Here is a 14,345-nt window from a genome sequence, read left to right as displayed (position 1 = left end):
ACGAAGGACGCAGGACGAAGGACCGGCGACAGGGGTGAACGTGCCAGCGAAAAACGGAAAGAAGTCCCTTTTTTGGGGGGAGGGGTGGTGGGGTGTTGCCTCTGTTCCCGCGATAAGGAAAACCCGAGGATGGGGTGGGGCATTTTTCAGTTTTTCCCTCTGGTTTCTGCCTGGTTTCGATTTTCCAGCAAGTGCCGCCTGCCATTAAGCTTAAAAACCACTGGGACAACATTTAATGACCGGGTTACATTCAGCGTGTTAAAGCATTTCGTAAAGAAGCTCATTCAACAGATTTCGCTTGAATTCAAATGCAATTAGATGCCATTAAGTGTTTGGCAAACGCAATCGGTTTAAAATAATACCAGCATTTGGGGGATTAAGTAATATAAGTATTAAATGAGTTGCGAGAAGTAGTAGCTATACTAAGAAATCAGCTAATCTGAAAATATTCACTGACCCTCCGCGAATACTTAACCGCTTCGACTCGTAACCGTTTCGATTGGTTCCGGTTTGGGGTTTGGGGATTGGGGATTGGGGCCCCATTGATAAGACTTAGCCGCTCCTGCTGCGTTTTGATGTTGCCGCAAATGATTTGCCAAACACCGGCCATAACAAAAGTCAAGTAAAAATCGAGAAAACGATCTGAAAAAAATAAGAGAAAATAATGGGGGGCACAGAAAAAAAAAAAAGGGGGAAAAAAAAGAAGGAGACCAACAAAGGCCATAAAGAAGAGACTTGCCAAGTGTGTGCGGAGCGTCGGATTTTGATTAATTAATTTGCATACGAGCAATAAAAAGTAAGAGCTGCGTTAATTTCTTGGCGCCCGCGACGTCGACGTCTACGTCGACTGAGGCAGCAGCAGCAGCAGCGACTGAGGGAAAAGCAGCGACGGCGGCAGAGCGTTTTATAATGCAGCCGTATAATCAAATTAATAAACGGACAATAAAAATGCATAACAAATTGATGCGAGGCGATGGCAATGGCTATGGCTATGGCGATGATGATGATAGTGATTATAATGACGATGATGAGTGAAGAAGTTGGAGACACACGGCGCAGAAAGAGATGGGAGATGGGCGAAAGAGATGGCTAGCTTGGGAAGTCGAAGAAGCAGCAGCATTACACGGATCATTAAGCCGATCTTTCCCTACATTTTTACCCACGATTACAGATGATATGGGGACACAGCTCGTACACACCCACGCACGAAATTAAAAGCAACCAACAAAAAGAGGGAAACACTACATATACAATATATAAATTATTATTAGATTATTCTTTAAAAGTTTTTAATCAACTGTTATTCAATACAATCCCTCAATTGATTTTGATCTTTATGCCATACTACACTTTCGATGACTTAATACAATCCAACACATAATTTCCCATGTCCGGAAAACGATTTTGAAAACCTTGTGTGCTGTACGTGAATGCTGCTGTAACCTCTGCCGCTTTGGCGCTGGAGCTGCTCTCTGCTGCTGAAGCTGGAGCTGGAGCTGGAGTTGGAGCTGGAGTTGGAGTTGAAGCTGGAGCACTTGGAACGAATCGGCGTTCGATGCGGTCATCTGGTGCGCGATCGTTTTCCTTTGGTTCCAGCCGAAGCCGAACGAACTCGACCTGCGACGGTCTCTCGTTCCCGCGCGGGTTCAGCGGGTTAAAGGTCAGCCTGGGCACTACTCCACCCTTCACCCGCCACCCTTCACCCTCCACCTCTGGCTGCCTCTACGCCTTCTTCGGCGACCACGCCCCCTTTGCCGCCTCTGCTCCGGCCCCCAAGAACTTGCTGCGTGAGAGCATCAAGTGGCTCAATTGCTAACTTCGCCAAAGTCGCCTCAACTTATGATGCACTGAGCGAAAACGGATGCATAGCGATCTGAATAGCATGCATGGTGTCACTTCCACATTTGATAGTATATTTTCTAGAAATGTTTGCAATTCTGATGCAAAAATATATATCTCCTGAACTGTCGTGCAAAATTTGTCGTTCCACATTTGATAGTATATTTTCTAGAAATGTTTGCAGTTCTGATGCAAAAATATATATCTCCTGAACTGTCGTGCATATTCTGAAGCCTCGCTGGTCGCCAGTTTTATTTGCCGTGTAGCCGCTGGTCAATTTTATTTTTCCACGGCTGCTGCTTCGCATCATCTTGGCTGCTCCATCATCTTCTCCTCCATTTGCGCTGGGCTTTTCGCAATCTCTCGGTTATAAATCAATCCCCGAGGCTTTGGCTACCGTTTTCTTGTATTTTTTTACTTGGCCATTGGGAACTAAAGAGTTCGGGCAAAGAATTTCGGTGTAATAGTAATAGTAAATTATAATTAGAAAGAGAAAGAGCCTTTTAGGGTTAGGCGGCTTAACCTGTTGAGTGCCGGGCTGTAAATCAAAGCCCCAAGAAGGCGATAAGCCACCGAAACAACACGGCACCAAAATGCTAGAATAAAAAAAGTTAAGAAAGCAAAAAAGCAACACACACACAAAAAAAAAGAGGAGAGAAGTAGGAGGAAAAGGGTAAGAAAAAAGGGTGGGCGGGGGCGAAGGAAGTGGGGGCCGCAGAAGTTTGCCAAATGAAATTTATGGCATATAAATTATCTCACACGTTGCCGGACTATTGACAGCTCTAAAATAATCGTAAAATGGCCCAAGAAATCCATAAAAAACGGCAGAAACAAAACGCGAAAATACAGTGAAGCGAGTCCATGGCAGAACCAGAAAGCCCAGAAAGCCCAGAAAACCATGGCCCAGACACCAGAGTCCATGAATGTGAATTACTATTTCAGTTTTCGACCCAAAAGCGCTGAATGGAGCGGGGGGGTTTTGCAGGGGTGGCGCTGCAAGGGGGGCAGAGTTGCAAAAAAAAAAAAAGAGGGGACAGGCGACGACGTTGCTTTTTTGCCATACCCTCCTCGGCCAAGTTTCAGTTTCGGTTTCGGTTTGTGGCTCGGTTTGGGCCAAGCCCCGGATTGCAGAAATTGAAAAGTTCCCAACAGTTGGGGGGCCCCTCATAACTCTCATAACTCTCATAGCACGGGACAGAAGACAGGGACAGGGACAGAAGACAGGGACAGATAACAGGAACAGAGACAGAGACAGAGACAGCGACAGCCGTCAGATAGAGATAGAGAGTGGGAGCAAGAGAGAGAAAGAGGGGGCGATCAAATGGCCTATGGTAAAGGCTTTCGTGTTGGCCATATTCAAATAAAGGCTTTTCCATTTCTCAACAAAGATTAGTTGCTGCCACTTTAAGCATAAACCATATAAATAAACTAAAAAAAAGAGAGGTAATTTGTGTTTTCAATAATGGTGTTTATTTTTGTTCAGAAAGAAAAGATGTCGAATTTAGTTTGCTTTTGTACAAAGTTCTAAAATCGCCTCGATTTCGCTTTATTACACTGCTCGGCTCTTTGGCCGACTTCCGCCAATCTGCGGCTTGGATCGAGCGACTTTATTGTAATGACTTTTAATTTGAAAGTGGCGTTGATCGAGAAACGGGTTTCCAGATCCCAATCCCATTTCGTCAGCGTTTCTTTGGTGCCAGCGATAGTTTGGCGACCGAACGACCGAACGACCGACCACCGGAGAAGGCAGTGAAAATCGCACAATATATATTGACAAGAAGAGAGGGTCTCAACGCCTCATTATGCATGGCAATTTATGGGCCGTGCCACGCCCTGGAACTAGACCTTAACCCCTCACTGCCGACAACTGCAGTTGCAGTTGGAGCTGGAGTTGGAGCTGGAGTTGAAGTTGCTAAATGCGGCAGCTGCATAAACGCGGCTGCCGTGTCTACGCTACTTGCTGCTTGCCTCTTTGCTTCTTGCCCCATAAATCAACGAAAGGATCCATAGAGCCGTTGATGGACAAGTTGAAGCTGCAGTTGAGGTTCACGTTGCTGTCGTCGTAAATGTCCAACAGCACAGGGCTAAAACAGCACAGAGCGGCTAGAAAAATCACATTTCCTTGGACAAAAGCTTCAACGGAAATATTGCACAGGAACAGAGGAGCCACAGAACCCACGATCCTGCAACCATTCGTATGTATGTATGTATAAGTGGGTTTGTGTATGTGCCTACTACAAACCATAATCGTAATCTTCGGGATCGTAATGATCTTCCTTTGTGGCCAGTCATAAATGTTGATGAACAGCAGCGCAAACTTTTGTCGAAGGCGTTGCCGGTCTGAGCTTTTGCTGCTGCTGTTGCTGTTGCACGTTGCTGCTGTTGCACGTTGCTGATGTTGCTGCATGTTGCTGCCGTGTTCGCTAGCAGCCACATAAAAATTGAAAAGATGCTGCCACCAAGATATATGCGGAGAAAAATGAGCAGTCTACCAGAGAAATGGCCGAGGATATCGGGAATGGAACGACGTGTGGTTACCCTCTAAGAAATATAATGCTTTCGAAGGAAAATGAAGGTATATGCATTTATTTTCTATTTGAAGTTCTTAGAAAATTAATAATTCCTTATGAAGAAACAAGAACTAACCACTTAAATTGGTTTCTAATGTGCAAATCGATCATTTCCAACTCATTTCAAAACCATTTAAATGAATGCTGCATTATCTTTCTCGATTTTCATTTACTCTTTGAACTTTCGAATAGATACATACAGCTACCGTTCGGAAAGGTAAACTCCATTAAGCCGAGTAGTACATTTCAGTGCTACTTTACTTTGTAGTGTTCCCCGACTAAATGCCAGTTAGGTTCATAACTGCCAACACTCAGTCATTAGCTAATGGGTATGGCCAATGAGTCAAATGCGAAAAAAAACCCAAGCGAGAAACGCAACAGTAGAAGCAGAAAGAAGAAAGCTTGGCAGCTTTACGACTCCACTTGGCATCAGTCTGCCGTCGCAGGAAGGCCCACTGTGCGGGTCTACGGCTTCCTGAACATCCATTTTCCAGTCAAATGTCGACAGCTTTTGACTTGAACCGCCCCCGAGCTGCTGGCCCCAAGTCCCAAGCCCCAAGCCACCAGACCCAAAGCCCCAAGAGTTCTCTAGCCAATTTATGGGGGAGGTAGGTGTCTGCCGCTGTATGTCCAATGTCAACAAGTTAACTGGAGAATTTGCAGTTGCAATTTCCGTAGAACTTTGCCAGTTCGAAAGAGAAACTATGCAGTTCTTTTGGGATATATTTGAAAATATCCTGAGATACTTATAAAAAACTATCTTCTTTTTTCTAATACTATATACCACATTTCTTTTAATATTTGATACACTTTGATACTTAAAACTCGTTTATTGGGTTTACGTTTTTTTGAAAACATTTTATCTGGCAAACATATCATTTTAAAAGGAGTGTAGATCCTTACTTTTGTAGTCTAGCTATGTTTTTTATTTTAATACAAATTAACTGCTCTTTTTAAACAACTCGAAGTATAAAACTAGAAGAGCCTTCATTTCTCAACTTTTTGCATTTTATTTCGTAGTTGTTTTTTTTTATTGTGTTCCTGACATTAAACAGTCAGCAAAAGTGAAAATTTGACAGAGAGCAACTGAAATAAAACAAAAGCCGAAAAAACGAGATGGCGAAGAGGAAGAGGAAGAACGGCAGAAGAAGAAGAAGAAGGAGAAGCTGAAAAACTTTGACAACTGCGCAAAAGTTTTTCAGTCCAAAAACGAACGGGAAAACAAGAGGAGGAAAAACAAACCGAAACAAAAACAGATGAACAAGAACTTCAAAAGCATACAAAATGGGAATGCGGAAAAGAGACGGCAGATGGACGATGGGCCCAGGAAGAGGGAAAGGGTTAGGGAGTGCGGAGTGCGGAGGGCATTAGATGTCCCTCTCCCCGCCGGCGGTACCCTAAAGAGGGGGGAAACAAGTTCAAAAGTGCAAAAACTTTTCTGCTGCCCAGCCGTCGCCATTTAAAACCTCTTTGGCCATCTTAACCCATTGTGGGCAAGCGGTATTGTATTAACCATTAACCCACCGCCTAGGGATCGCATTTCCCGATCCTTCAAGGGGTTGGCTGCCATTCAAGGACTTTAAGGACCGCAGTCAGCCCAACTTTTCTTACGTTTTCCTACCGCCAGTTGAAAATCCAAGCCAACATCCCGTCGGCATAGCGATCAAGCTACTTTAAATTGTTTTCACATTTTCCTGAATAAATTTATTTCAAAAATGCACTCCAATCCTATTCTCGATTTTCTAGAAGCTACTGATCACTGAAAATGGTAGTAGCATTGAATACAGCTACAGACTTCATATACCACCAAACAGGTGTTTTCATTCAACTGTTCTATTCTTAAGAAATTTATTTCGACAGTGGATATGGTAAATAATACTTCATCAGATAAAGCAAGTTATTTTCTAAGCAACTTATTTTCTGGATAGCTGAAATATTTCTTCGTAGACTTTCCTATGATATTCCAAAAAAACTGCGAGTACAATTCCAAGATCTAAAACTAATCCGTAGGATCTAAAACCAGAGCTGAATCTTGGATGAAATCTTTTCTATGTGAGATATAATATATCTGCAAGATATAAAATCTCTTGAAGATATAATATCCTTATAAGATACAGATACATTTCAATAGCAGAATAGACTGACTGACTTTCAGAACATTTCGTGATGGTATAACCATGTTTCGGATTGACTGTTAACCCAGATTCTCAGTGTTTCGTGGACCCTTAACCCCCTAGAGCCCAAGTGGCCCGAAACGATCACTTACCGATATTGTGCTGGCTGGTGTGGAGTACCGCCCCGAACGCCATCAGATGGTCCTTGGGCGGGGGGGCGCGGCTACCGAGGGCGGCGAACCCGTCGCCCAGATATGACGCCAGTGCGACGGCCCTCAGGGGCGCTTTTGAGGCCTCGGTGAGAATTTTGTTGTCGAATATCTTGATGCCGGGGGGATGGAGTTTTTCCTTATTTTTCCGGGGGGGTTAAGAGCGGCTGCTTTTTGGGGGGAGGGGGCCGTCAGTGGGTTAAGTCCCGCGTGTGTGTCCGTGTGTGTGTACGAGGCGCGCGTGGGTGTCGATGTATGCGTGTGGGTGCGGAAGCGAGAGAGAGACAGAGGGAGAGAAAGAGAGGAGCGGGCCCCAACTGCACACTTAACGGTTAACGCACATAAAGACTGGGTGGCAAGGTGCGAGCGAGAGGGGTATAGCACGTGTGTGCCGGCGGCAAATTTGGCAAAACAAAAACAAAGCGCGAAATTCCGCTCCTCTTTGAATTGAAGAAATTCCTTCCGCTTCTATTCTGCCTTATATTCCAGTATTTAGTTGTTGTACATATGTATATCAAATTGATTCTTTTCTTTTTGAGCACTTTGCACTATCGGCTTTTCGGCGATTCCTTGGTTTTGTTGTAATTTATATGTTGTATTCTTCTTGTTGTTCAAGATTCTCACTTGCAAAAAAATTTGAACAACGGCAAAAATTCTCGATTTTCGATTTCGCGGCGGAACGGTAAACAGCTGACTAACGGTAAACGGCTGCGTTGCCTCCTTTTCGAGCGTTGCCTCGTGCGCTTTGCGTTTTGCGGGCGCTTCACGCGAACGTCAAACAAAAACTGAAAACGGAAAACGGCAAACGCGACGGCAAAGCGGACGGCCCGATTACCGATAGCTGCCAGCCGAGCGCACACGCACACACACGAACAGCGAGCCGAAGCGGCGACGAATGGCGCGCCTAGGTGCGAGCGAGATACCCGCAGGCGCATCACTCGCACGCGTACAGCCGAATGGGACAAGCAGTGCTCGCATACTTCGCCTGCGCCAGAGCGAGATGCAGCGAATGTTGAGCTGGGGCTGCTGCGACGTCGACTGCGCTGCTGGCGGCGCTGCAATGGAGTCGCAAGCTCTCTCGCTCTTGCTTCCGTCGCCTCTCCTGACGCTCTCGTGTTGGGCATGAAGAAATCATTTTATTTTTAAACAAAAAAAATATTTTATTTTTAAACGTTTGATAAAAAAGTAATACAATTTCGAATACAAAAATTCGAAAAATTTTAATTCATCTTATATTGCAGATGAATGGTTTTATATGTTGCATATAAAATATTCTATAACAATTACAATTAAAAAACTAAATAATTCTGAAAATAGCAACTGATCTTTGTTTATTTAAATATTTATAATTTTTTAAGATTATGTCTAACTTAGGTCAAAAAATATCGAAAATCTTTTAAAGTTCTTGAAAAATGTTAATCATGATGTTTAATGTTTAGGCAGCGATATTAGACTTTCGTTAGATTATACAAATTCTAACGTATTTTTAATTTTTAAAAATGGTTCCATGCTATTTTGGTTGATCTCCTGCCTTTGATCCTCTCTCCAAGATTGTTACTGCCTTTGTTCTTGTAAGGATATTTGCGGTTTTTGTTGCTGTTGTTGCTCTTCCATTTTGCCCATTGTTGTTGCAGTACTGGCTCTCCCGCTCTCCAGCTCTCTTTTTTGCGGTTAGAGGGGGCGTTGCTAAGCAACTGGTTTTTTTATTGTTGCTTCATTGAGAGATGCGCAAAATGGCGCTCTCTCGCTCTCACGCTCTCCGGCCGTCGCGCCCTCTCGCTCACACTCGCTGGCCGAGCCAATGGCATTTTTCAAAGTGACATTTGCCCGCGTTTTGTCCCTTTCGCACTTGGCGGTGCTTGTGTGCGTGCCAAGGTAAAATGTCAAATGCTTTTCGACTGTCAACTGTTGGTCGCAAAAACTTTTTCTTTCCTTCTTTTTATTTTTAGTTGTTGTTTTTGTTCGGCTGCCTCTTCTGCAACTTGTGTTTGTCACTTGTCGTTAGCAGTGCGAAAGGGAGAGCACTAGTGGCGGGGGGTGGTGGGGGCGTTGGCTGGAGAGGGACGCCCCTTTGGCGTTTTAACGCACTGGAGACAGCAAGAAAAAAAGCAAGGAGGCAAGAAAAAAAAGATGGCAAAAGTGTTAGAAAAATTGCAAGTAACAAAAAATATGTAGAAAGGGAAACATTTCAAATTGTTCAAAATAGTATATCAGTTTTTTGTCTTTATCAAATCTTAAGGAAATATTAAACAAAATGTTCACCTTTTGATCTAGATGAATTTAGAGCATTTATAGATTATTTTTTAAACTTATACAAAAAACCCACAAATAACATAAAGAATAATATAAGCTTAAGAATTGAAACTGAAAATAAGCCAAAGATCAAGCACCATAAAAACAAACAAAAAAAAATATATGACAAAAATAGATAAAATGGAAAAGATGCATAAAATGTGTGAGAGAGAAAGAGAACGCAACACAAGGGTCGGGGAGGAGACACCCGCTCTCACTCACTCCTCCTCGATTGCCCTCTCACTCACACCTCGATAGGAAGAAGAAGATGTTCGACGGCAAATAAGGGGGCCGCGGTGGGTTAAAGAGCACCGTTTGCTGTGTGCGTGAAAAGCGGGGTAGTCAAAAATATTGCACATTAGGGTGTTAAGCTGTGAAGTGCTTGCCTTTTGTTTGTGTGTGTGCGTGTCACTTTTCACTTGTTCGGCGCTATCGAAAAGTTATCGAAATCGGCTGATCTTTGACGGCCTTGAAAACTGCGCTGCCCCAAATTCAGTAAGAGCAAAAGGGGGGAGGGTAGGGGGTAATGGAATAGAAAAGGAATAAGATGGGTATTGATGTTAAATACTCAAAGAGCGTTCAAGAATAAGATAAATATAATGCAGTCGGGCAAGCAACAAGTTATTTACATTAAAGGCCCCAAAAGAGCACAAAGAAAAGAGGATGAAAGGTAATATGATGCGAATATGGAGTTGGGGATAAGCGACAAGCTGGGGATCCACCCACAGCACATTGTGATCCCTAATCTGTCATCTCATTTAGCAGCGCTCCTTACCTTTGGCTTTGGCTTTGGCTTTCGCTTTGCCTTAACTTTACCTTTACCTTTGGCTTCTGTAACTGCTCAGGTTGCTCTTCTTCCTTTTCGCATCCCCTCTAGCTCCACTGGGCTCCCTGTTCTTCCCTGTCCCTCCCTCGACTTAACCCACCTCCTTCCACGTTTTCCAACAAATGTCAGTTATCAAAAAATCGCAGTAGCAACGAAAAACAAGCAGGAGCGCTACTCTTTTAAAACAAGCTTCGGGTAATACTCTATCTGAAATGGGGAAACTGCTAAAATAATACACATTGAAACCCAAGCTTCAGTTGCTATTATTCTAAATATCAGCCGATTTTATAATAAAACTAATAAATATATTTTTAATAGCAGCTATAAAAATTTAAGGACTCTGGTTAGGGAATTGCAAAAAAAACGACAGCTCCACCGAAAACAAACAAGTAGCGGTAAGAAAATGTTGGCCAGGCCGTGATAAGCCGCAGCTAACTGCCACGCCCACACGGCAGAAACAGCACCGCCCACCTAAATGGGGAGGCAGTGGGGGTGGCAGGTCGATGGCCACAACAAAATCAGCAATAAAAGCAAGAAAATCATGAAAGGCAAGAAAAGCGCGACGAACTTAGCGACGCGCCATAAACTTTTGGCAGGCGATATTTTTGTGGATGGGGGGGTGTACAGCTGTGGTCAAGAGAATAGTGGCTGAAACAAAAAAAATTTCAAAAATTGTTTAAATTTTTGATTATACTGCTAAAAGTTTGTTTGGATAGTTTGATATCTGTGCATTATATGCTTTACCTATTTGAATCCTGTTACTATTCCATTTATTTGTTGCGAATAGTGAGTTGGATAGTGACAGCCACGAAGCACGCGGCACCCGATTTTTGGGAGTCAAGTGGTTGCCCCGCCACGCCCACTTGCCCCTCCCATTCCGCCCCCTAAATGCGACCAGTCACGAACTGAACAAACAGCAAACGGACGTCGCCATGTCACGAAAAGAAAGAGGATTTACAAGGAGGGGAAAGACATGGAAGGAAAACTAGCAGCGAACCAACAAATAAGAATAAGCACACTGATGCTCTATGGAAATTATGGAAAAAGGATAGAAACAATCAATAATTTGTGATAGTATGCTGTGAGATTAATGTGTGCGTAATGCAGTTTGTTAAAACCGAAAATATTATCAGCAAATCAGCGACAAAGAAAATCGCAGTGCACAAAAATGGATATGGAATGTAGTAAACCTAAAATCAAACGCAAAGGCGAACGCTGTGCTAAAAGTAAATCGCCGTTCCATGTGGGCGGTCGTTGGCTGCCACGCCCCCATGCATTTTATGCTAGTGTGTAAGTGTGTGCTTGCAACACTGACAAAAAAAAAACATGTCAAAATCTGCTGTTCGGTGTCACTTTTGCTTGTTTGTTGCGGGAAACAAACTTTTCTCAGCAGTTTAAAAAAATAGTGCAGAGCAGTGGGGTATGTGCACATTGAAAAAAAACCGCAAATATTTAAAAAATTATTGAATGTCTTATATAAATTTTAATGCTATAAGATATATATAAACTAAAAGCCTAGTTCACAAATAATTAGTTCCTAAGATGTAATATTTATACCACACTTTTTGATTGGAAATAAAAATCACAAGCTTTTCCCCTTACCTGTAGTTATGAAGAAAACGAGTTTCCCCATTGCACTTTCGAAGAAAGTTTCGGATTTTCTTTCTTATTTGTTTTTCGAAAGGGGGTTCTTGGGGGGGCGGTAACACACCACCCCACACCACCCTCCGTGTGTGGGTGTCTCGTCTTCTGTCTCGTTTGCACCTCTTGAAAGATGGCGACTGGTTTGGGGCATATTCTAACCACCATATTTGGTTTTATCTTGGCCAGCATTTTATTTGGATTTATTTGTTTGCATTTTTTCCCTCGTGTTTTATTCAAATATTATGGGGCTTCTGATTTAGCAAAGGGCAATGTAGTTGGTACCTAGATATCCTCCCTTATATATCCTCACCCCCTTTCTCCGCCTTTTGCAAACCCCTTTTTCTATTATTTTTCCTCGTTTTTTTTTTTTTTTGCACTTGCTGTTTGTTTGCGTTGGCAACATGAATGTTGTCACTTGGTTTTTGCCAAGTTCTTGTAGTTTTCCACTCCCCCCATCGCCTGTCACGCCACAACCGCCCCCCCTTTTTTTTAGGGGGGTGAGGGGATATCTTTTCTCGTTTTTTGACATGTTGTCAACTTCACGTAATGTCAGACAAGTTTCAAGTTTTTCTCTGCGCTCTTTGTGACATGCATGTGAACTGATTTCCCATCCCCTATCCCCCATTCCCCATTCCCCATCCCCAAGTTGTTAGTTTAACGCCCGCCCCTAAATCCTGATGTTTTCGTGTTGTTTTTGATTCAGTTTTGCTAGCCATATGCAATTGGAATTTTTCTCTTTTACTACGTAAGAAATTCTCTAACCCTAACCCAAGAAAAAATATGATAATATTTGCCTGCACAGAAAAGAATAGGTTTTTAGCCTCAACATAAATTGGACATGGTAATATTATATATAAAACAAGATAAAGTATATAAGTATAGAAAAAGTCTCGCTGAGTATTCCACTGTGCAATGCTGGTATTTATTCGTTGACCTTTTTCCCTGCAATTTATTTGCCTGCCGCAACAATGCTCCTCCGGAGTAGACCACGAATTTTGGGAAAACCCAACTTGGGTTGCTTTCAGATCTGCCCTTTGCCATTTAAAGATATGTATTTTCGGCATTCGAGTGTGTTGTGTGTATTATATCATATTGCAGTTTTGCTTGTCTTCGGTATCTTTCGCATCTTTCATATCATTTACATAACCCCAGTGCGTCCCAGTAATCACTTCCCCCCATGAAGTATCTTTTGTGTATATTTGTATCTTTGTATCTTTGCATCTGCTGGCAAAGGCTGCTTTGTTAATTTAAACTCGGTGCACACCACACTACACTAGTGTGCGTGCGTTTGTATCTGTGTGTGATTTGTGACTCGTCTTGTGTGTGTCTAAGTATTTTTGCGTACTTCTCCGCCTGACTGCGTAAAATTTGATTTGGAAATATAAATCGTTGTAAATAATTTGCAGCAGGTCTTGTGGACACTTGAATATTTAGGGTTATTTCAATCTGATCTTGGCCAAAATTTATTGTTTCGTTTTCTGCCACAACTCAAGATAGGTAAGAGAGCTAAACCACAAGCTTCATGTAAATACATCAACTTTGGTGTTCTTGTCTTCTACGAAGACTTCTGGCTTTCAATATACTTGCTTGCACCTTTGTTGTGATTCGATATCTCTTGCAATATAAAGTAAATAAAAACAATTTGCGCGTTTATTAAAAGGAACACTTCCACTTAGTTCATCAAAAGTTTACCAACTATTTTCATAATTTTGCATTTATTTCACGGCACCTTCTGTTCTTGTGTTCGGTTAAATTTCTGTCGCTTTTAAGCTTCTCACCTTTTGGCCAACAAAAATAAACAATAAAGTAAAAAATATTTCGTGGCTTAGCGCCCTCCATTTCACATAATTTCTTTTTATTTTCATCTTTTTCATAATTCTTTTTTTGTTTTTTCTTTTATTTTATGTTGGGTGTTTTTTGTTGTTGTTGTTGCTGTTGCTGTTGCTGTTGTTACTCGGTTGTTCCAACTTTCGGCGATGGCCACAAAAAATAATGTAAAAAGTTTAATATGCATAAAGTTTCATTGGGTTTTTGCCGGCCATCGCTGGGGAAAACAGGACCTGAAAAAGTTACTTTCGGGATTTGTGTTCCTTTTTTTTTATTTTTATTTTTGGGTTGGAAAATGGGCTTGGCATTGTGGAAGGTGTTGCAGCCACCTAAATGTGGCCAAGATTTATGTTTTCTGGTTTTGTCTGCTTGTTAGCCTAAAAGTTGATGTCCGTTAGGTGTCCAAAAAACGTGAAACGGACGAAAAGAAACTAAAACCGCATGTAAATAACTGAAATATTACGTCAAATACATGTCCTGCCCAGCATTTGTTTCCCATTCGATGGCAGATTTTATGCTACTGATTTTGGTCGATTTAGGTTATGATAAATTCCTTCCTATGCTGATTACTGAGAATAAACTCCAATAGAGCATTTACTCAATAGAATTAAAGCATTACTATTGACAAACACCCTAGGTTTCCTTGTATTAAAGGGTATCTTTAAGTTTCAGTGCAAAATATGAGACCATCTCCCTGTGTTGTTGTTTTATAAATTTTGGTTGTGCAAATAAAATGCAAATCCCTTGCAGACTTGACAACGTTTTCAGAGTATCGGGGAATATGGGAGCTTTTCCCCCTCAAGAACAGCAAAAAATTCGGCTTAACTATCACAAAACCTGGAACCAAAAAATGGAAAAGTAAACGAGTAAGGGACCACACCACAAATAACCAAAAACGAAAAAAAAAATAGCAAAGCAAACTATGCAATGGCAATCACAAAGGAGGTGGCCCAAAATGTTATGTACATATATGTAATACTATATGTAATACATTTAAAAATATTCAATATAAAAATGTATATTT

At 42.0% G+C, this 14,345-nt stretch overlaps 2 protein-coding genes across 3 annotated transcripts in view; one reads left to right on the top strand and one right to left on the bottom strand.

The window, feature by feature from the left end:
* Positions 1 to 7,499, bottom strand: part of LOC120455563 (LIM/homeobox protein Lhx1) — a 49,684-nt gene extending 42,185 nt beyond the window's left edge. The window contains exon 1 of the mRNA XM_039641925.1: positions 6,676 to 7,499. Within this exon, the coding sequence (XP_039497859.1) occupies positions 6,676 to 6,718 (43 nt within the window). The 5' untranslated portion in view covers positions 6,719 to 7,499. The remainder of the gene's footprint in view (positions 1 to 6,675) is intronic.
* The window catches only part of LOC120455562 (zinc finger CCCH domain-containing protein 13), a 151,530-nt gene that overhangs the window by 73,503 nt on the left and 63,682 nt on the right, over positions 1 to 14,345 (top strand). The gene's annotated exons all lie outside the window — the stretch shown is intronic.

The sequence above is a fragment of the Drosophila santomea genome, chromosome X (assembly GCF_016746245.2).
Source record: "Drosophila santomea strain STO CAGO 1482 chromosome X, Prin_Dsan_1.1, whole genome shotgun sequence".
NCBI classification, from domain to species: Eukaryota; Metazoa; Arthropoda; class Insecta; order Diptera; family Drosophilidae; genus Drosophila; species Drosophila santomea.
Note: the sequence above shows the minus strand (reverse complement) of the source record. Positions and strands in the feature narration are given on the sequence as shown.